The sequence below is a fragment of the Macaca nemestrina genome, chromosome 9 (assembly GCF_043159975.1).
Source record: "Macaca nemestrina isolate mMacNem1 chromosome 9, mMacNem.hap1, whole genome shotgun sequence".
Lineage (NCBI taxonomy): Eukaryota > Metazoa > Chordata > Mammalia > Primates > Cercopithecidae > Macaca > Macaca nemestrina.
This window is the reverse complement of record NC_092133.1, coordinates 73,274,478-73,296,014: the sequence shown is the minus strand read 5'-3', so window position 1 is coordinate 73,296,014 and position 21,537 is coordinate 73,274,478. Positions and strand designations below refer to the sequence as shown.

The window sequence follows — 21,537 nt, the reverse complement described above, 5'->3', positions numbered from 1 at the left end:
GTCTTTGATCCATTTGATTTTTGTATATGCCGTAAGAGAAGTGTTGAGGTTTACTCTTTTGTATGTAAATGTTGTTTTCTGAACATTATTCATTGAATAGACTGTCCTTTCCCTATTGTGTGTTCTTGACACCCTTGTCAAAGATTAGTTGACCATAAAGGGGTGGATTTACTTCTGAACTAGCCCACTGGTTTTCAACCTTAGCTGCACGTTGTACTCACCTGGGGAACTTTTAACCTTCTTGAAATGCTCAGGCCATACTCCAGAGCAATTAAATTAGACACTGGTGCAGGCATGCATCGGTGATTCCAATGTGCAGCCCAAGTCAAGAAACCCTGGCCTAGCCCCTTACTTACTCAAGGAAACCATCTCTGATCCTTGTATAAGGGCAGCTGATTTACTAAAGCTTACATTTCCATAGAAATTTATCTTAGAAATTTATTTATAGAATAAATCATTCTCCTAGGCATGATCGCTAGGAGGTTTGGAAAGCATATAACAGACATTGTGCAAATGCAGGATATATGAGAAATTCACAAACTTCCACATGGTTCCCAGCAGGGAGCTAGTGGAGCTGGGAAAATAAACCAGGAGGTGTCCATTTGAGAGGTCAAGGCAGGTGGGCAATTCTTTGAATACCTAATCGGCAGAGGAAATGGAAGAATTTTGAAAATCAATCAGGCCATGGGCCTACAGGCAAGCAAGGAAGGTAAATAATAAGAACATCAGGGTGAGGTTTCACACTTAATCTATAAAACTACTTTTAATAGGCCCCTAGGTGATTATAAATTCATGGTGGCTTTCTCTTTATTGGGATTATATGGGTCTATTCCATATTTCCAAAGGAATCCCTTCCTATTATGTAGGTGTGTCTCCTTATTTATTTATTTGCATTTAAGATATTGAAACTTTTTTTTAAAAAAAACTCATTTCTATGACCATTAAGTATATACCATGCAAGGAAGCAATTGTCTCTATGTTGTGAAATATTAAATGAAAATGCTTCCTGTTCCCACATGTCCCAGAGATAAATACAGCAGTATTTTGAAGCCCCTCTTGGAGCTGTTTTGCCTGCAAATTTATTGTTTTGTCTCCATTTTCAGAAAGGCCTGTTTTCTATGAAGTATAGCACTCTAGGTAGTTTTTAAGGCGCAGACTCCTCTGGAGTTGCCTGTGTCGGCAACAACTCTTATGTAGATGGCACACGAGGGATGGCGCGTTGATCGGCTCCTTTAAGATGACAAATGGGCAGAGAGTGTTATTGTCTTTGATTGCATGCCTTACATCATCTGTATGTAGGAATAAGAGGGCCATACTTTATCTTTAGCCATTTTATAAATATTTAAGTCCTTATAGTTGCCTAAAGATATTAAAGCATATTTTACCGTAGTCGGAATATAAATATTATATATAGCACAAGATACCAAAGTAGTTTAATGAATTCATAATTTTCTGCTCACATTTATTGGAATGTGTTTTATGTTCCAAAAGTTCCATTTAAAGAATAAGGTACTGGCCGGGCCCGGTGGTCAAGCCTGTAATCCCAGCACTTTGGGAGGCTGAGACGGGCGGATCACGAGGTCAGGAGATCGAGACCATCCTGGCTAACACGGTGAAACCCCGTCTCTACTAAAAAATACAAAAAACTAGCCGGGCGAGGTGGCGGGCGCCTGTAGTCCCAGCTACTCGGGAGGCTGAGGCAGGAGAATGGCGGGAACCCGGGAGGCGGAGCTTGCAGTGAGCCGAGATCGCGCCACTGCACTCCAGCCTGGGTGACAGAGCCAGACTCCGTCTCAAAAAAAAAAAAAAAAAGAATAAGGTACCATTCTACTCCCTGACAACACACCAAGCATTGGCCAGTGTTGGGGGTGGGCTCTGAGTTCCAATGTGGGGAAGATTCCATTAGGAAGCAAGGAGGCAGGAAGTCTCATCCCTGGAATATATTTCCTCTATCTTTAGGTCTAAATGTGTGTGTCTGTGTGTGTGTGTGTGTGTGTGTATTTTTCTGAATAAACAATTCTGGTGCTTATTTAAGTCCTGCAGCGTTTCAAAAAGAAAACTTTTATTGCCCCTTTCTTCTATTTCAAGGAGATTAATTCAAAAAACATAAGTAAGAGCAATAAAGATGAAATTTGCAATTTCCCCATCCCCCCGTCTCCAACTCGCTTTTGTAAACAGGGACACAGATTCTATTTGCCAGTATACAATGGTGATCCAGGGGCTTCATGTGGATAGTGACTTCCCAATGCATTTTGAATATTTCTCCTGAAATTAAAGAGTTCCAAGTTGCGTTTTCCTTTTCCTAAATGCAAAAAGACGACAGGTAGAATATTACTGCACCTCTTTTCAATTTTCCGGTGAAATATAAAGGCTTTCTTCTTTAATATTTCACAAAGTTCCTCTAGTTCCCAGTGGGAGTCTATGCTGGGTAATGTTTGCTAATTACCAACAACAAAACTAGACATACAACGTTGGTAAATTACCTGACCCTTTCCTTTTTAATGAGACAACAAGGATTTTGCGAAGTGATGTTGTTTCACTGGTTAATGGTGTCAGCAATGTTGTAATTGTGGGTTGAGACACATTAGCTGAACAACCACATGTAGAAAGGGCCTTCTCTTGACAAGCCGTTTGGAGACTAGAACCATATTATCATTAAACCTCTGTCATTTGCATGCTGCTAATCACTTACTTTATTATCCTGTGTATCCATTGTCTTTCTTTAATTGCTCTTTAAATTAAAATTAGAAATAGTTCTAAAGCCCACAATGGCTGGGATAGCATCTTGATTATGAAGATAACTTCAAGAAAATGGAGTAACTGGTTATATATTACCTGGATTATGAGAGTCCCATTGTTATGTACTGTGCCTGCAGGCCTCAGGGGCCTAATTGTGGTGGTTTCTCTTCCTTCAACCCATAGTGTTTGTTTAATAAATGGTTATTTATGGTCTTCTCAGCCATTAGAGCAACTTTGGAGACAGTACATCCTTCTCCTTGGTTTGGGAAGTAAAGTTTCGTCCTCTGGGCAAAGGTATAAAACTGAATAAAAAAATCTGGATCTACACTAGAGCTTGTGAGGGAGTCTGAAAGGAGATCCTCTGGATTCCCTTTGCTAGCTTATTTTGTTGGAAATCACTTTTAAAATTTGGGGTCATGAAAGAGACATAAATCTCAAAGCTGAGAGGGCCTTAGAGTCATTCTTATTTTACAGATGAAGACACCAAGGGCCACAGCCATTGCCATGACTGTGATTGCATGGCAGCAAATGAATGATTTGACTGTTAGCAAATGGAAAGGATGCAGGGCTCCTGGAGGGAGAATCATGCCTTAGGGGCTACTCCTGAGAGAGGATATGATGTCGTGCCTGGAGTTGTGATGTGCAAGCTACATGGTTGTTGTGGTTTAATGTATTTGGTGTGCATCTCTTGTATGAAATGTTGATATGTTTGTTGATACAGACAATGTGATAGGATCCTGGAAGAGAGGGCTCCTGTGTTCCACTTCCTTAAAATAACAGCCCCATGAATGACTCTACAGACATTCCTGAATATTGAGTAGCTAAACACAGAATTATCATGATTTCAATATTATGTATGATGCACAGTAATCTAAAGGGATTGGGAACATTGCTACTACCTCATTTTACAGATAGGAGAACTGAGTTTGGATAAGACGTTGAATCCTTCTACATTCTTACAGAGAGGTAGGAGTTGACCTGGGACTAAAACCCATGTGTTTTGTTTTCTCTGTCAGCTTACAACCCTGTTGTTGATAAATAATAATTAGTACTGATGAAGTACATGCTCTGTGCCAGGTGCTGTTGTAAGCACTTTCCCTGTATTATTATTATTAACTCATTCAATCTTCATGACATCTTCCTCTTTCATTTTGCAGATGAGGAAACTGAGACACAAAATTTAAATAAATTGCCCCAAATCACAAACTAGAAACAGAAAGAGGAAGGACCCAAACTCATTCAATGTAGCCACAGTGTTCAAGTTCTAGACCGCAAATGGTATGACTTATTTCAGGTAGTGGTCAAAAGTTATTGACCATGCTGTGCAGAGAGATGCTCAGAGTCAAACCAGCACCAAACCCTCGTCTAGTGAAGATTTATGTGTGTATGTATGTGGGAATGCCTGACCCCAAGATCCAAGATCCCAGTTACATATTCATCTGCCAGCATAAACATATATACAGGAAACACTTTAACACTTAAGAAAAAAAAAAATCTTTCTTTCAAAGAACTATCAAATGTTTGGAACCTTGGCACTATCTTGGGCCAGGCGTCTTGTCTCTAGAACCATTCAGAGACAGCTGGCTGAAAGTCGTTGGTGATGCGATTCTGCTTTCCTGAATTTCATGGCAAGGCCTTGGATCACTTGGCAAACCCATCTTTTACAGCGACTTAATTTTCTGTGTGCTTAAGAGATGGATGTTATACTTTGCTTGTGATTTTGTAGTTCTGGTTTCTGCTGCGCTGGCCATCGTTTTATACTAAATCAAACAACTAGGGCCCATTTGGCATTGGGTGTTTAAATGTAAAAGGACATTTGAACTACATGACAAATGCTAAAAAACAAAGTCCATAGCACCAAGAACATAAAGAAACTGTTTATAATGAAAAGGTGGTTACATTTTCAGTCAATCTATCACTTTAATGAGCTCTTTGCATTTCTTTGATTAATGCTCACAAAAGGGGAGAAAAAAATGGATGTAATGGAAAGAAAATGGTATATAGTCTTGGCAGCATGAGGGGGGATGTCTGTGCGTTTTATTAGTATCCGCTTGTTATCACTGTCTTGTAATGTATATATCTGCCTTTTCCATGGCATAGTAAGCCTCTAGTTTACTGGAAATGTGATCCATCATGAAAGAGGAGATCCCATGTCAGTGGCAAAACAGCCTTTGTCCTCTTGTGGTGGCAGCAAACAGGGAAGGTCCCGAAACAGGAATTAAGAATAAATAAGAACAGGCCGGGCGCGGTGGCTCAAGCCTGTAATCCCAGCACTTTGGGAGGCCGAGACGGGCGGATCACGAGGTCAGGAGATCGAGACCATCCTGGCTAACACGGTGAAACCCCGTCTCTATTAAGAAATACAAAAAAAAAAAAAAAAAAAAACTAGCCGGGCGAGGTGGCGGGCGCCTGTAGTCCCAGCTACTTGGGAGGCTGAGGCCGGAGAATGGCGTGAACCCGGGAGGCGGAGCTTGCAGTGAGCTGAGATCCGGCCACAATAAAGAAAGACTAATATAAGCTATGCCATATTGAAATTGGGGAGTGCAATGAGTATGTGAAGATAAAACATAGAGAATTAAAGATACTTAAAAATATTTAAATATTAATATGTAGTAATTCATACATATTTAGTAGTAATTCATACATTTTAAAATAATAAAGGGGATGGGAAAAAAAAGCAGAGAAAAACATCTTTGTAAAGTAATGAAATGTGGGAAGTTATTCAAGGCAGACTTCCTGGAAGAGGTAAAGAAGCGGCAGGAGGTGGGTTGGGAGGGAAGAGGGGGAACAGCCTTTCTGAAACGGGTAAGGCTGGTGGGAGCAGGGATGGGAATCAGCAGGTGCCACATTCCATCTGTGTTGGAAACTAGCTCTGACTGCTCCTCCCTTCCCCTGTGTGCATTGTGGGTTTCTTCAGCTCTTCACTGCCCACGTGTGCTTTACCTAAGTGACCTCTGCTTTGAGATTCAGTAGCTCTTACAAGATGGTGGGAGACTGAAATAACAGAGAACTTGGAAGCCTGAAAACTTTCTCTGGGCCCTGTTCTTTTAAAGCCCCTTTGCTCTGTAACCTTGGCCTGATCACTTCCATCTCAGAACTTCAGTCTCCTTAACTGCCAAATCAAGTGAATGTTCAAAGAGTTGTCAGACCCTTACAGATGAACCAGCTGTGTCCATCCATCATGTTCATCAGCTGCTCTCAACCCATAGGGATCACATGAGGTTTCGAGATTTCAGGGACTTTGAAATCAATTTATAATTTTTGAAATTTTTTTTCATTGCATAAATAAAATGTGTTTATTTTAGAAAATTTAGCAATTATAGAAACCAAAAAGAAAATGCACATTCCCTGTAATTTTACTGCTCAGGCATAAGAAAGTTGACATATTAGTCTGATTTCCATAGATATACTTTTACCCTCAAAAAATGGATCGTACATGTTAGTATGTTACCTGTGGTTTTCCACAAAGATTTTATCATGACCATTTTTCTGTCATGAAATGTTTTCCTGCATTATTTTTAGTGGATGCATACTTAACCAATTTCCCTAAAATTTGACATTCATGTTGTTTTCAATGGAATGTTGTTACTTAATACCTATGAATGAAGATCCTGGCAGCCAAATTTTTAATATAAGGAAATTATGGGTATACACACACACATATATATATTTTGTACTATACTTTAAGTTCTAGGGTACATGTGCACAACGTGCAGGTTTGTTACATATGTGTACATGTGCCATGTTGGTGTGCTGCACCCATTAACTCGTCATTTACATTAGGTCTATCTCCTAATGCTATCCCTCCACTCTCCCCCCACCCCATGACAGGCCCCAGTATGTGATGTTCCCCTTCCTGTGTCCAAGTGTTCTCATTGTTCAATTCCCACCTATGAGTGAGAACATGTGGTGTTTGGTTTTTTTGTCCTTGCGATAGTTTGCTGAGAATGATGGTTTCCAGCTTCATCCATGTCCCTACAAAGGACACGAACTCATCCTTTTTTGTGGCTGCATAGTATCCCATGGTTTATATGTGCCACATTTTCTTAATCCAGTCTATCATTGATGGACATTTGGGTTGGTGCCAAGTCTTTGCCGCTGTGAATAGTGCCACAGACTGTAAACTAGTTCAACCATTGTGGAAGACGATGTGGCAATTCCTCAAGGATCTAGAACTAGAAATACCATTTGACCCAGCCATCCCATTACTGGGTATATACCCAAAGGATTATAAATCATGCTGGTATAAAGACACATGCACACGTATGTTTATTATACACATATTTTTAGAAGTACAATTGCTTAGGCCAAAGTGGAGGTAAAATTGTAAGTCGTTTGATCCATACTGACCAAGCAAGTATGTCTTATTTTATTTTATTTTTTGAGACAGGGTCCCACTGTTTCATCCAGGCTGGAGTACAATGACATGATCTTGGCTTGCTGCAACCTCTGCCTGCCTGGCTCAAGCAATCCTCCAATCTCAGCCTCCCAAGTAGCTGGGACTACAGGCACACTCTACCACGCACAGCTAATTTTTGTATTTTTTTTTCTTAGTAGAGATGAGGTTTCACCATGTTGCTCAGGCTGGTTTTGAACTCCTGAGTTCAAGCAATCCACTCACGCTGGCCCCCAAAGTGCTGGGATTACAGGCGTGAACCACTGCACCTGACCTGTCTTATTTTTAAATTGTAAGATGAATTAGGAGAAGGCAAAACTGAGAAGTTGAGATGTTGTGGAAAATGCACTGATACCATGCGCTCTTGAGTAAATGGAGACATTAGACCAGGTGAATATTAGGTTTCTCTCGAAATCTGTAGTTTTAGGTGTGTTTGAGTTGTTACTAGCTTTGTCTTTTTCTTCCTTTTTTTCTTCCTTCCTCCCCTTAACCAACCGTTCTGAGAAACATCTTACACAGTAAGCTCTTTAAGCTAATTCTAAGGAAAGAGACTGTCAGCTTGGAGAGACAAGTACTGTAAATGTATTTGTTTCATGTGTGTGAGACTTGTCTAAGAGCTGAATATATTTTACGAAGCTTAATGGGCAAATAACTACAGAGAAGTTTTGTTTGGTTGGTTGGTTTAACTTTCTTTGGTTTGGGTTGGACCCAAAATGTAAACTCTAAAAAGGATGAGGCACTTTATTCAGTGGGTGGAGTCAACTTCCAAAGGTGCTAATCAAAGACAAAAAAAAAAAAAAAAAGTACTCTTAAAAAAATGTACTGCTAAAAAAGTCAATGTTACTTACTGTAAATGGAAAGAGATGAGGAGAGTATTAAGCCAGGTCTTGTCCCTGGTCACTGGAAACAAGCAGGAAACCTTAAATGAAGATGTGGTCATTGGTTTCAGTAGAAAATCAGGCCTGCATGCATCATTTCACCATGAAGAGAATGGAGATTTTTCTCAGTTGTTGTACTAGCTAGGACATTTTGGCGCAAGTGAAATCCAATGCAAAAAGGCTTAAGTAAAAACAGAGACATGTAACTGGGATGCCTCTGGTTTTAGGCACATTTGGGTGCAGGAAGTTGAACAACGATAGAGCTCTCTCTCATTCTCTCCACCTCTTGGTTCATTTGCCCTGTTTTCATGCACCCCAAGGTGGGCTAACTGCTCGCCAGCAACCCCACACCTGCAGGCTCCTGACTGCAACCACAGCACCTTTACCATCTTTTAAATAAGGTCCTGGGGAGAACATGGACAGGCCCTAGATTGAGGGGGACAGATCCATCTATAAACCGATGATGTGACCCGGATTATGCAAGATCATCAGTGGCCCTGTGAAGTCAGGATGCCTGGCTTCACGCTGCCACTCCTGTTTCCAGGGTGGGGGCAGAGTTTCTTCCCTGCACCCCCAACAAACACTGTGGATTTGGTTTCTTATGCATGGAAGGGGTTAAAAAGGAACAGAAAACAGCAGATATCAACTATCATGGTTCTGCTGCTAACTGGTTCTGTGACCTTGGATATAATAACTTCTCCACTTTAAGCCTCAGTTTCTTCATTTGAAGAATGGAGGAATTGATGAGAGGATTTTGAAAGCTCTCGTATCTCTAGCATAGAATGATTGCTGAAGAGGCAAAAGACACCTTACGTTGTGGCTCAGGAGTCACAGAATTGTCTGTTTATACAGTTTCCAAGCACTGTCATTAGGCTTTGTGTGGGGGAGTCACAAATTGGCAGGGGCATTTCCCCACTTCCCTCCTTGACATTGACCTCCCAGCACCGTGCTGAGGGCTACCTCTACCCTGTTGGGGTAGACTTTGGGGAGTTTCAGGAGAAGCTGCTGCCGTGGTAAATAATCTTTTTTTAAATTTAGTAAACATGGTCAGCTGCCTGGCCTTCCTGACTCTGGATTCTAGCTTCATGGGAAGCCACTGAAAACTACTGTGAAAAAATATTACAAGGTTTAACTGAGGTTTTTCCTTTGGCTAGATTTTTCTTGCAGTCATTTCCGAAAACCTATTTCCCAAATCAACCCTGTGTGCATGGACTTTCCTCCCCTACAAGTTAGAGAGCAATTGTACTTCTATACATGGAATTTTCTTTACTTCAGCTGCTGAAGCATTTGTTGGAATACGTACTGCAGAAATGACTGCTGTGGCTATTACCGTAGTTGCTCAGGGGAGCTATTCAGATGCCTCATTTATTGGAGCTTAATAGATTAAAAGTCCAAATTGAGTCTCATGATATAAGCCTAATCAAGTTCTAATCTGCATAATTTTCCCATAAGCAGCAATGGGAAATTTGGATAATTTATGTTTCAGCAGTTGCCAATCATGTGTTAAATAGCATTGTTGCATTTACTTATCAAAATATTTTTATTGATCTGCACTTCATCTGACATTTGCCTTTGAGATTTTTTTTCCTGGCATTAACAGGAAATTTAATTCATCTCATAGATGATGTAATATGAGATGTTTCTCTTGATTTTAACATGTCTTTATAGATCATTTTTAAAGGTGATCTTTCCCTTTTACAACTTCATATTGAATACCTGTCTCAGCAAACCTAGATGACTCGGCCTAATTTATTTCCCTAGTTTAACGTAGCATATGGATTTCTAACCATCATTTATATGCACACAATAAAAGATAATTTGGCCCACCATTTGAACCAATTCCTTTAAGTTAAGTCTATGGGGGTGGGGGAAGCACTTACCTTCATTTCTCCATCTATTCTAGGGGAGATGATTGATAAGAATTTCCATCTCCCTCTCTCCCTGGAAAGGCTCGGGGATTTAACTAGGGAAGATTTAGAAAGTACTTTGTGTTTCCCCCATGGAAAAGTACTGTAATAAAGCATTTATTATAGGTACTGAGTTGTGCATGCTGCCATACCACAGCAAGTTAAGCATAACTACAATGGGTCCCAGTTGTTATCTGCTATTGTTTAAAAGTGAAAACAATAAGAAGTAAGACTGGCTCAGGCCTCAGACTTGCCTGCCAGGGACCATACCTAGAAGGAGAAGGCCAGCACCCAAGTCAGGGATGCGGCACAGCCTGCAGGTGTCAGGAGTCTGAGGTCAGACTGCCTGGCTGCGGCTCCCGGAGCCACTTACCAATTGGGTATGCTTGAGCCAGTTACGCCACTGCTCCGAATCTTATTTTCCTCTTCTACAAAATGCAAATATTAACAATCCCTAAACACACAGGGATTGTTATGAGGAATAAACAAGGTGGCCTGTGAAAAAACCCTTAGCCCAACCTGGCACATAAGAAGCAATATGGCGTGGCAGCTTAGAGGGGACTCTGGGACTTGTTTACCTGGGTTCCGCTCTGAGATCTGCTAATTCCTAGATGTATGTCCTGGTGCAAGTAGGTTACCTTCTCTGTGCTTCAGTTTCCTCCTCTGAAAAATAGTAGTATATAAATAGAATGGTTCTCAGAACCAAAGTTATTGCATGAGCAACATTTAGTACATAGTAAGCGCTCAATAAATGTTGGCTATTTTTTTCTTGGGGTTCTATTTCAGCCTTCCCTCTCTCTTCTTCATTCTCAATTATTAGCCAGTTTAGATCTAGAGCATTCTTGCCTTTGCTTTGAGTCTCATAAAAACAATGCCATTGAGCCTTTCTTATTTTCTAATGCACTTGGGTTTACATTGTCCTGGAACCCTTTTCCAGCCATTACTTGTGTATATCTTGTCTGAGCCATAGTCCTTCTTTCCTTATAATCACATAAGGAATATTGTGTCTGTGTGTATATATATACACACATATGATCACATATATATACATATACACACAATATTGTGTGTGTGTATATACACATATACACATATGATCACATAAGGAATATTGTGTGTGTGTGTATATATGTATACATATGTATACATATACTGTATAAGAACTTTAGGAATATTTGTGTGTGTATATATGTATACATATATACATATATATGTATACATATAGAACTTTAGGAATATTGTGTGTGTGTATATATGTATACACATATATATATGTATATACATATATACATATATAAGAAGATGTATATACATCTTCTTATAGATGTATATACATATATATACATATACATATATATGTATATATATGTATATACATATATACATATATACACACACACAATATTCCTAAAGTTCTTATACAGTATATAGAATATATATATATACACACACACACACACACACACACAATGCTCATTGCCTTCTCATTAATATTCTAGGATTTTCTCTGTGTAAAAATTCTTTTTTAAGAATCTACTAAATACTTCTTCAGTTCTTTGTCCATATGGAAGGGGAAGTGATCCACAATACTTAATGTATGTCTAATAAAATATTAATATTGGTAGCCAGCATTTTTGAGTACTTGCTTCATACCAGGTATTGTACTAAATGTTTTCAATACATTATTTTATTTTATTTTATTTTAGCCTTACAATTGTCCCGTGTGGAGGTATTTCTGGTTTATCGATGGAGAAGCAGACTTGGAGAGAGTCTGCACAATGTTTATAGTGCCATGGCTCATAAGTGGAGGTGCCAGAATTTGAATCCATGACACCTGACTTTACAGCCCATGCTGTTAACAATTTCATTCTATTTCTTTTCTATGTGCTGGGCATTTTGTAGATAATCTGGGAAGTTCGAAGAAATGAAAATCCAGTCTCTGACCTAAAGTTCTTATACAGTATATGGAATGAGAATACTTGTCATGAGATAAAGTTGGTCAAGGCATTTATGCCTCATGCTGAATGAATAAAATAGATAACGAAAGCCTGCCACACTGGCCACTGAAGATTGGAGTGGGGAGAAAACTTCAGTGTAAGGAGGTCAGGTGGTCTTTGGAAGTTATTATTTTATTTTTATTGTTTCCATAAGTTATTGGGGTATTGGGGTACAGGTGGTGTTTGGTTGCATGAGTAAGTTTTTTAGTGGTGATTTGTGAGATTTTGGTGCACCATTTCACCCAAGCAGTATACACTGCACATTTGTAGTCTTTTATCCCTCGTTCCCCTCCCACTCTTAACCCCTAAGACCCCAAAGTCCATTGTATCATTCTTATGCCTTTGCATTTTCATAGCTTAGTTCTCACATACCAGTGAGAACATACAATGTCTGTTTTTCCATTCCCGAGTTACATCACTTAGAATAATAGTCTCCAATCTCTTCCAGGTCACTGCAGGTGTTGTTAATTCATTCCTTTGTATGACTGTATGTATATATTCAATATATATATATATCATGTTACAGTTTCTTTATTCACTCATTGATTAATGGGCATTTGGGTTGGTTCCATGATTTTGCAATTGTGAATTGTGCTGCTGTAAACATGCATGTGCAAGTATCTTTTTTGAATAATGACTTCTTTTCCTCTGGGTAGATACCAGTAGTGGGATTGCTGGATCAAATGGTAGATGTACTTTTAGTTCTTTGAGGAATCTCCACACTCCACACTGAGTTCTTTGAGTTTTCCATAGTGGCTGTAGGAGTTTACATTGCCGCCAGCAGTGTAGAAGTGTTCCCTGTTCACTGCATCCATGCCAACATCTACTGTTTCTTGAAATTTTGATTATGGCCATTCTTGCAGGAATAAGGTGGTATCACATTGTGGTTTTGATATGCATTTTCCTGATCATTAGTGATGTTATATACAAATGGCCAACAAACATGGAAGTCATTTTTAGCACAAAACTTGCCTCCCGTGGCCATGATCAACAAAGTGCTATGGGGACATAGCTAAAGAATCAGGAGCCCATCTGATGATAGCTTTGACTGTGGATGATTTAAACTTCAGTCTTTTCCTGATTGAGGACTTCTCATTCCACGTCTCTGATGGTGATATTCTTAGTCATCTTTTCTGGCAAAATATATGGTTGTTTCTAAAATTAATTTCCCAAGTGTTAGTTTAACTAATGAAGGGAGTGTTTCCCAGTTTCACTGTTCTCTAGCTGTAGATCCCTGGAGTATATTCCACGTGCCAGTGCTTTCACATGCAGAACTAGGGTGTTGTTTAATGTAGAGAGACTTCAGGTGCTACCCATGATATAACCATGGCTGCAAGCAATAATGAGAAGGGGAGCAAGACGGTCAGAGACTGGGCCACAGTTTAGACCTGCCCCTTTATCAAATGCAGCTATGAGGAATGGGGTGGACACCATCCTGTGGCATCAAAGGCTGAATTGCCTCATCCCTGTATGGAAGGTGCCTGAATTTCTCTTCTCTCCAAAGCCATTTAAGGAATCTGGGGCATCCTGCCATTTCTGACTATCATCTTCCCATATCAGAACCCCTAAGAAAGAAACAATGCTAATAAATTGTGTTCACTTTTAACATAACTCTATACCAGGGAAAAAGAGGAAACCAATTTTGCTGTTGTTGTTGACTTTTTCTTTTAAAAATTTGTGACTAGAAAAGTAGGGAAGCAAAAAGAGGCATGAAGTTTTCTTGCCAATAAAAGCACACTTTTTTGGGGAGTCACGCATGGGGGAGAGTCAGGCCTTCAACGGAGAGATGTCTTTGGACACCCACCATAGTTTGTCAGTTGCAGATGCTAATGGAACCAGGCCTGGTGACTGAAGGGGAAAATGGAATATGAAAGCAAAATGAAAGAAGCCTATGAAGCAAGCATGTCATTTCTAAATGAAGGTTTCATGCAAAGGAATTGAGTCTTTTCACAGCTGAAAATGGAATCTTTAAATAAGATGAAATAAAAGGATGCTGTGGCTTGTTGCGAGTTCTGTAATGAAATACAGTTTTCCTAATATCGTGTGACCTGCATTTCTCCCTGCTTTATGGGTGCTATTCCTTGACGTACAAACCCATATTTTCTCAAGTCAGCATTTGATGATGGATGTCAAAATACAGGCCATGTATTATGCATCTAGCATTACCGATTTAAGGTGTTTACTTGTCAAGTTGAAGAAATTCAAAAACGTCACATCCACTGAATCTGCACAGCTGTCACTTCCAGTTTTTCATGCTTTTGAATGAAACTTCTGATGAAAACAGTTTAGTTTCCCCTTCACCATCCTAGAGGAAGAAAATAGCTAGCATTTAAAAATGCATGTTTTTGGTTATGTGGTTGGCTGAAAAACACATATTCCAAAGTTTGAAAAGATGGACACTACAATGTCAATCAAATGACTTACCCTTTTCATAGTATATCAACGTAAAGAGTCAATTTAAGTGCAGTCAGGGAATGGATATTAAGTAAAACTTTGTTTTTCTTTTTGAAAGTATGGCACTCAGTGATAAGAAATGTATACACAGGAGAGCAGAAAGTAAGAAAACCCTTTTATATTTCTCTGGCATTTTATGCATTATGCACCTCCAAAACAATAGGCAATTATTGAGCTCCCTTATTTCATTCCTGACTCACACCTAGCCAAAATGCCAGACTCAACACAATCTTGTCACATTGCTGGAAAGTGAGTCAGGGATCTGGACACATAATAATCTATTTGGAGTTTTGTCCTTGGAAATTTAGCGAGTGACTTTGTTCCTAAAATTCATCCCTAATTCATTGATAAGCCCATGTAGCATTCTGCTGAGGGCAAAAATGAGAAACCGAAGTGAATGTGAATGCTTGCCTGTCACCTAAATGTAAGTGCACTGGGTCTTGCCACTTGCGTGGAGATGCCATATGCTTCATTAGAAAAAATAATTTTCACCAGATGAATGCAGGAGGTAAATGGATTTCTAATATTGATATGTGTCCATGCAAAACCTTAACGAGGCAGCCATTCTGCCTAGCCAGGATATTTCTCACTCTCACTAAACTAAAAGTTACAGTTGTTCCAACCTCATCCAGGTATGTACTTGGGACTTGGACCTAAGACCCAAAGAAGCCCAAACTGCAAAATTGGAGACCCAGCAGGCTGCTTTCCAATTTTCCCGTGTCCACATATACCTTATGTGGTCTGTGTTGGGCACGCTCAGAAGTTCAAGGGATCAGCCGTAAGCAGGTGGCATATACATCAGTCAGGAGGATTTAGGTGCAAATAAACTCCTTCTCCATTTAGCTTAAACAGATAAAATATGTACATCGTATTATATTGTGTGTATGTATATGTATAAATACATGTGTGTGTGTGTGTGTGTGTGTGTGTGTTTATGTGTATAAAATCTCACATAGGGAGAAATCCTGAGGTGAGATGGCTCCAGGGTGCTTGCCCCAGGAACTACAGGACAGCTTTTCCTGTCATTCACTTGAGCCAATATCACTAAGTTAGTTATGCCCTTAGCTGGTGCCTCAGTTCCTGACACTACAGGCACATAAAACAGTGCTCAGTAAATTAAAAGAGAATCTCTTCCTATGTGTTTCTTTTTAAGAGCAAAGAAACACTTCCTGAAAGCCCCGGGAAGATTTCCTTACACCTCCCATTGGCCAGAACTCTGTGAAAACTGAGGCCTAAGTCACTCGCCAGCAAGAGGATAAGAAATTGATTGGTTTACGGTAACAGGCCAGGTTAGGTTATGTTGTGGTAACAACAAACAAACAAACAAACAAATCTCAGAGGATTAAAGCAACACAGCTTTATTTTTCACTCACTCAGAATGCTTTGTGGGTCTGGACAACTGTCCAGTGATGCTGTCTAGCTTTCATCTCCATGGTAACCTGTGTCCTCACAGTTGCCATGGCCTGGGAAGAGAGAGATGGCCATCCAATACCTGAACCAGCAGTGATATGCATTGCTCTGTTCACTTTTCATGGGCCAGAGCATTTCATGTGTCACATAGCCATATCTAACTGCAAGGGGGAACAGGGGATAATTCTCCTGTGTCCCTGGAAAGAGATGGGAGCCAAAATTTATGAGCAGAATAAATAATTGGTGTGGAGTCCGGACTTTTTAGAGAACTATGAAGTGAGTTACGATTATAATGGTTTCCTACCTTGTCCTTCTAAAGAATAAAAAACTCATCAGAGTTTATCCTGGGAATACTAATTGTTGACCTGTGAATAATGCATAAGCTACATTTTTGGGTTGTGTGTATATAGTGTACTCTCTTTCCAAATTTTCTACTTCTCTGATTTTTCTTCCTCCTCTGTTTCCCTCCAGGGTTCACACCTCCAGGAATGGATAGATCCTCTCCAGATAACAGCCCAGTGCACGGGATGTTACGTCAACCATCCATCACAACTGGGGTCAACATCCCCATCATCACTGAACTAGGTAGGGGTCAATGTCAGCTTTGGGGGGGATTTTTGTTCTCTCTTTCAAACCACAAAGGATATGAGGAGGTTGGTTTGTTTCTTAGCCCTTTCAACTTTGTAGCTGCTATGGGGTTTGTTTTGAGGGAGCTGGGAGAAAGGTATGGGTAGAAATATGGCAGATTACTGGAAGGGAAAACTGATCTATCTTTCTTCTGAGATGAATAGACAGTTTCCTTCATGCTGGTCACTGTTTGCAAAGGAGCATGAGATGATGGATTTGCAATTGGGGCATACAATTGGGAATGGAGAGGAAAGGAGGAAAGGCTTAGTTTATGGATTCTTTCTGGTGATTTTTACTGTAAGAACCTCTTTTGAGCATTCTGTCTGGACAGCTCCTACAATCTGAGCCCTCCACTGATATGCAAAGCCTCGGATCTAAGCCAAACCCATTTTGGAAACAAGGTAGAAGCCCTGGGCTAATGTGTAGTAACTCCACATTTAACGTATTATAGTTGAATATCTCAGCCAAAAGCCATTTTCAGCAAATGCCATTCTGGCCCCCAAAATGATGGGGTTTTGAGGGCCATGTTGGTCGGAAAATAGAATCTAACTTCTAACCTGGCCATGGCACTCCCTATGACCATTATTAAGTGTGCAAAACTGTAGAGTGGCCTCTTCCCCCAAGACAAATACAAACTACCTGTGGTCCGGGGTCCCTTTACTTGAGAATGTTTCCTCTGTTATTCCCTCACTCTCTTCTTTTTCTGTACTTTCCTCCACTCCCTTTCCCCAACCCTTAAATGCTGTATCCAATTAGCTAAACCGGGCAAGTTGCCTTTGGTATCAGTCAATCAGGAAAAAAACAGTGGGACGCACATTCTAATGATAACTGAACTGGGTAAGAAGCACTGTTTTCCTTCACATCAGTATCTCCTTTTGTTCTGTTGTTGGTGTTTCCAACTATCATCAGCTTGTTTTTATTTCGCCGGCTGTAACAGAAAGGCTACCCCATGGCACTGCTTTGAATGTGTTTTATTTGTGGCTCTGGTTGGAATCGACTGTCTTGTTCTGGCCTTTCTTAATGATTTTTTTCCCCACACAGCATCAGTAAACCTTTGATCATACCCATCTGACCTGGCAGTTGTTTCCAAAGCATCTTTGCTCTAATTCATTTTCTCTGGCCTGAGCCTTTTTCCCCCACTTTTTTTTTGTCACCCCGCTCTCCCGCCTTCTCCCTTCTACTCCTCTTCCAATACACTGTCAGTTTGAGTGACATGTCTTCACAGCTCTCAGAGGAAGTCAAAGGAGAATATCAAAATTTTAAGATAAGAAACCTAAGATGGCACCTTCCCTCCAGCTGTTTATTTTTCTTTATTCTGACTTTATTTGCCTTTTTCTCCCCCCCCCCCCGACTAGGGCATTTCTCAGAAGCTCTGGTTCTGAAGCCATAAAAACCCCTGGTCCCTCGGGGTACCTTTTTTACTAAAGGCAGATTTCAAGAAGGGTGCAGAGGATAAGGTTAGCAGCCACCCAGGTGCAGCCTTGCACTCTGGCCCCCACTCCCAGCCCAGAACCCTCTCTAGGAGATTCACAATGGACTCAGGTGGAAGATAAAGGCCTCCAGTCATGACCGCATTTATCAGGCTCTTTCCCACTTCCCCATGACTTGGTTAATAACTCCATGAAGGGCACCCATCAGCAGCTGGTTTCAGAACTGGGGATTGATCTTCTAAATAGAGACAGCAAAAGTGCTGCTCAGCAGAGGAGTGGATAGAGAGGTGGGAGCACCTGCCTTCACATGACTCACAAATGAAATGAATTTTCCATTTTCTTGGCCCAAAAATATATTTCAAAATAAGGGAGCAGACTTTCGACACAGGAATCTTGCTTGCAAGGTGTCTAGAAACTAAGGAATAAATTGTCCACCACTCAACACCGCATTATTGTAGGTATAGCTATTTATCAGGACAAATTCACTCAGGTCAGGGAGTATCACACTATTTTCTGTTTCCAACCATAGGATGGGTGGTTTTTTCATGTTTAGTGTAGTTGTTTAAAAGCCCTAGGTTTCTGGATTCCTCTCCTCAGAACTAGAGGGCCACAAGAGACCTAGGGCTTGTGTGGTCCACACCTCTGGTTGGAAAATTAATCCAAACATCTCCATCTCACAAACCTACAGCAGCATTTCAGAATCCTCACTGCCAGGAATTTCATTTTCTATTTGAAATTCACGTGCTGCTGACTAACTAGGATATCTTGTCATTAGTAGAAGAGAAAAGGAAAAGCTTGGTGCCCCAAACCTAAGGCAACAATTCTGGTATTTGATTAGCATCATTGACTCTCTAGAAGCCTTTGTCCTACACCAGATTTCTTCCTTGTGTTCAGAGAATCTTTGAGGTGCTTGCACCACCCTTATCTTCTGCCTTGAAACCTATTTCTCTAGCCGCTATAGCACCCTCCTCAGACCACTTCACCTCCCACATCCCCCACGAATACTTCTTATTTATCTACATGTTCTGAGATGTGTTCTGCCTTGTGCCAGGCCAGTATAATGAATTTTAAGAGACACAGAGGGCACCAAGGCCACACAGGCTTTCAAAGCTATGTAGCACATTCCACTCTTCATCTACTTGGAGACTCTCAATTGATGTCAGCATGGCAAAGGCTCTTCAGAGTCTCACAAGAAAGGACTGTGTTAAAGCTCTTTCACCTGACTATTCCAATTGTGTTTGACCACATATGCTTTGGGGTGATTATGTGAGTACCTCTTAGCACCCACATAATTACTGTTCTGTGAAATAGGCCTTGGGTAGCATTGCTTGCTCTCCTTCTGAGACTAGGTATTTCAGAACAATATACATGGTATTCACTGGATCCTGGCTAGTCTCTTGGAGTGCTTTTCCCATGACCCCAAATGCCTAGCTCACTGACAATCTGGAGTCCCCTCCCACTACTTGGAGTCACTTCACCTCCATATCTGGTACCAACCCTTTCCCGTCTTCCTGATAAGAGGTAACAGATGCTGTGCTTTTTGGAGCATTGCCACGCATACTATTGGTGGCTATTACAAGTAACTAAAACCACATTCTTCCATATGTGGTCTCCGGTTTACATTTTCTGATTCACAAATCAGAAAGACTAAACAGTGACTTTCAACATCGCTTTGGACAAGTGAAGGGAGGTGAAGAAAAGCTACCTCTTGAAAGACCCCTGAGCAAGACCTTCAGTGTTTCCAAGAGAGGCAGAGGGAAGCTGGGCATTTTCATGCTGTAATGGGTAGACAGGTATTTAATGTCAGAAGGGAGATCATGATAGCAGCTGGCATTTATCAAGTCATGGCATGATCCAGATGCTGGACCAGGCTTTCTGGGCACAATCCCATTTGTATGAGCCTCCTGATAGCCTCATGAGAGAGTTGCTATAACTCCCCCATTTTACAGTGACAGAAACTAAGGTGTAGAATGATGAAATACTTTGCCCAAGGAAGTTGGCAGCACAGGCTGGACTGAAGCCCAGTTGTCAGAGCCTGGATTTTGGACTTTCACCACTAGCCTGCAATTCAATTGCTGCTGAAACAATGGGGACCCAAATGTGACCAAGTTTGGAAGAACAGAGCCAAGATTTTTCCCCCATTAGAATCTTTCTCTAGGGAAACAAGATGGTGTCATTTAAAAATACTAATTCCATGCCTAGCCTTTCATGCTAGTATCATTTATTCTGCTTCGTACAATAAACAAAAGTTTTTATTTTTTTTTTAAAGAAGAGTCACCAAGAAAGTTGCTTAAAAAATTAAAACAATAACTCTAGAAAACAGAATTAGCTGTTGATACATTTAGAAAGGAATCAGGGAAAGGAAACCTCATCTGTTCTCTTCCTAAAAGCACAATAATTATTCCAGAAATTGTGAGTGCCCCTTTCTTCCATCACCCCACCGACTTTTCTCCTATTACTTGCTCTGCAAAACTGATAATTTCCGAAGCCAAGATGGGAATGGAAATTAATTTGTCATTTAATTTTTAATAAGTTAAAGACATCTGAGTGACACAACTAATCAGTCTGCACGTGCGTGCGGGAGGAGTCCTTGAGGAATCCTCAGATGGAAATGAAATACAGCATCCAATGCTGCAACTGCTTGAACGCAAGCACATAAAAGATTGAGCTGTTTAGGAGGGGAAAGGGAGAACATGGGACGTCCCCATGCAACTCAAAATTCAGAGCAAGTCCTTGTCAGCAAGCAGCAAGAGACAGCCAGGCATTCGTCCCACCTGGGGTTTCCTGTGTATTAAACAGGGCCTGTTGGGTGTGGACCTAGATTTAGGGCCTGGGACCCCGGGGAACTACCCAGGCCAATCCCAGTGGGTAGGCTGTGGGATAGGCCTGCGGGTGCATTCCTTGCTATCTGCCTTGCTGTGCTCCCCTTCCAGCGCTCCTTACTCCCAATAAGCTGCTTTCTTTTCTTTGTGGCTAAAATGACTATCCCAGCATGGCTGCTCATCATTGAAATATGTCCATCTCTCAAAGGACTTCATTACCAAAAAGCACTGGAAGGTGTTTTTAGGTCATGATCCTAAAACTATGCCAAAGGACTGGCCAGCACAGTCTATTGGTGCTCCAGCGGCCTGCCGTGGAGCAAGCCTGCTCGAACTCATTGCTCTCCAGGTCTCAGACACTTAAACAGTGACACAGGAACAGTCCATTGAGTCCCACTGCCCCCTCACCCAAAGATCCATCTACAGCTTCTTCCATGCTTTTGTTTCCTTCTCAATGACTTCAGTGTTTCTAAACCAGTAGCCTGGTCTCCCTCTGGCTTCACTACCTGTGTGTGGTCTTCAGAACTAATTCTTATTTTATGCTTTTTCTAGTGAATGATACTAATGTTCAGTTTTTGGACCAAGACGATGATGATGACCCCGATACAGAACTGTACCTCACGCAGCCCTTTGCCTGCGGGACAGCGTTTGCCGTCAGTGTCCTGGACTCGCTCATGAGCGCGGTGAGTTATTCTGTTCCCTCCTCCTCACTCAAGGGTGGAGGATGTGCCAATGGAGCACCTCCAACCTTTGAGGCCCTGGGCTGCACTGGGGCCACAGTGGAGAGCAAGACTTCTGGAAGCTCACACTCTAGAAGGGGAGACCCACATTATAAAACCATCACAGAAGTAAATGTTTGATTATAAATTCCTCAAGTGCA

The 21,537-nt window shown here is 40.9% G+C and overlaps 1 protein-coding gene and 1 long non-coding RNA gene across 23 annotated transcripts in view; one reads left to right on the top strand and one right to left on the bottom strand.

The window, feature by feature from the left end:
* The window catches only part of LOC105465975 (potassium calcium-activated channel subfamily M alpha 1), a 763,404-nt gene that overhangs the window by 704,828 nt on the left and 37,039 nt on the right, over window positions 1–21,537 (top strand). For 12 of the 21 annotated variants that reach the window (XM_011714686.3, XM_011714685.3, XM_011714673.3 and 9 more), the window contains 2 exons: window positions 16,253–16,366; window positions 21,210–21,340. In XM_011714686.3, the coding sequence (XP_011712988.2) occupies window positions 16,253–16,366; window positions 21,210–21,340 (245 nt within the window). Of the gene's footprint in view, window positions 1–16,252; window positions 16,367–17,164; window positions 17,246–21,209; window positions 21,341–21,537 lie in introns of all 21 variants that reach the window. The other 9 variants (XM_011714662.3, XM_011714688.3, XM_071068797.1 and 6 more) reach the window with 1 other exon arrangement.
* The window catches only part of LOC139356018 (uncharacterized), a 39,631-nt gene continuing 20,276 nt past the window's right edge, over window positions 2,183–21,537 (bottom strand). The window contains exons 2-5 of one of the 2 annotated variants that reach the window (XR_011607377.1): window positions 14,084–14,222; window positions 10,499–10,583; window positions 7,984–8,054; window positions 2,183–2,302 (exon numbers count right to left, since the gene is read on the bottom strand). This is a non-coding gene — a long non-coding RNA (uncharacterized lncRNA). The remainder of the gene's footprint in view (window positions 2,303–7,983; window positions 8,055–10,498; window positions 10,584–14,083; window positions 14,223–21,537) is intronic. The other variant, XR_011607378.1, reaches the window with a different exon arrangement.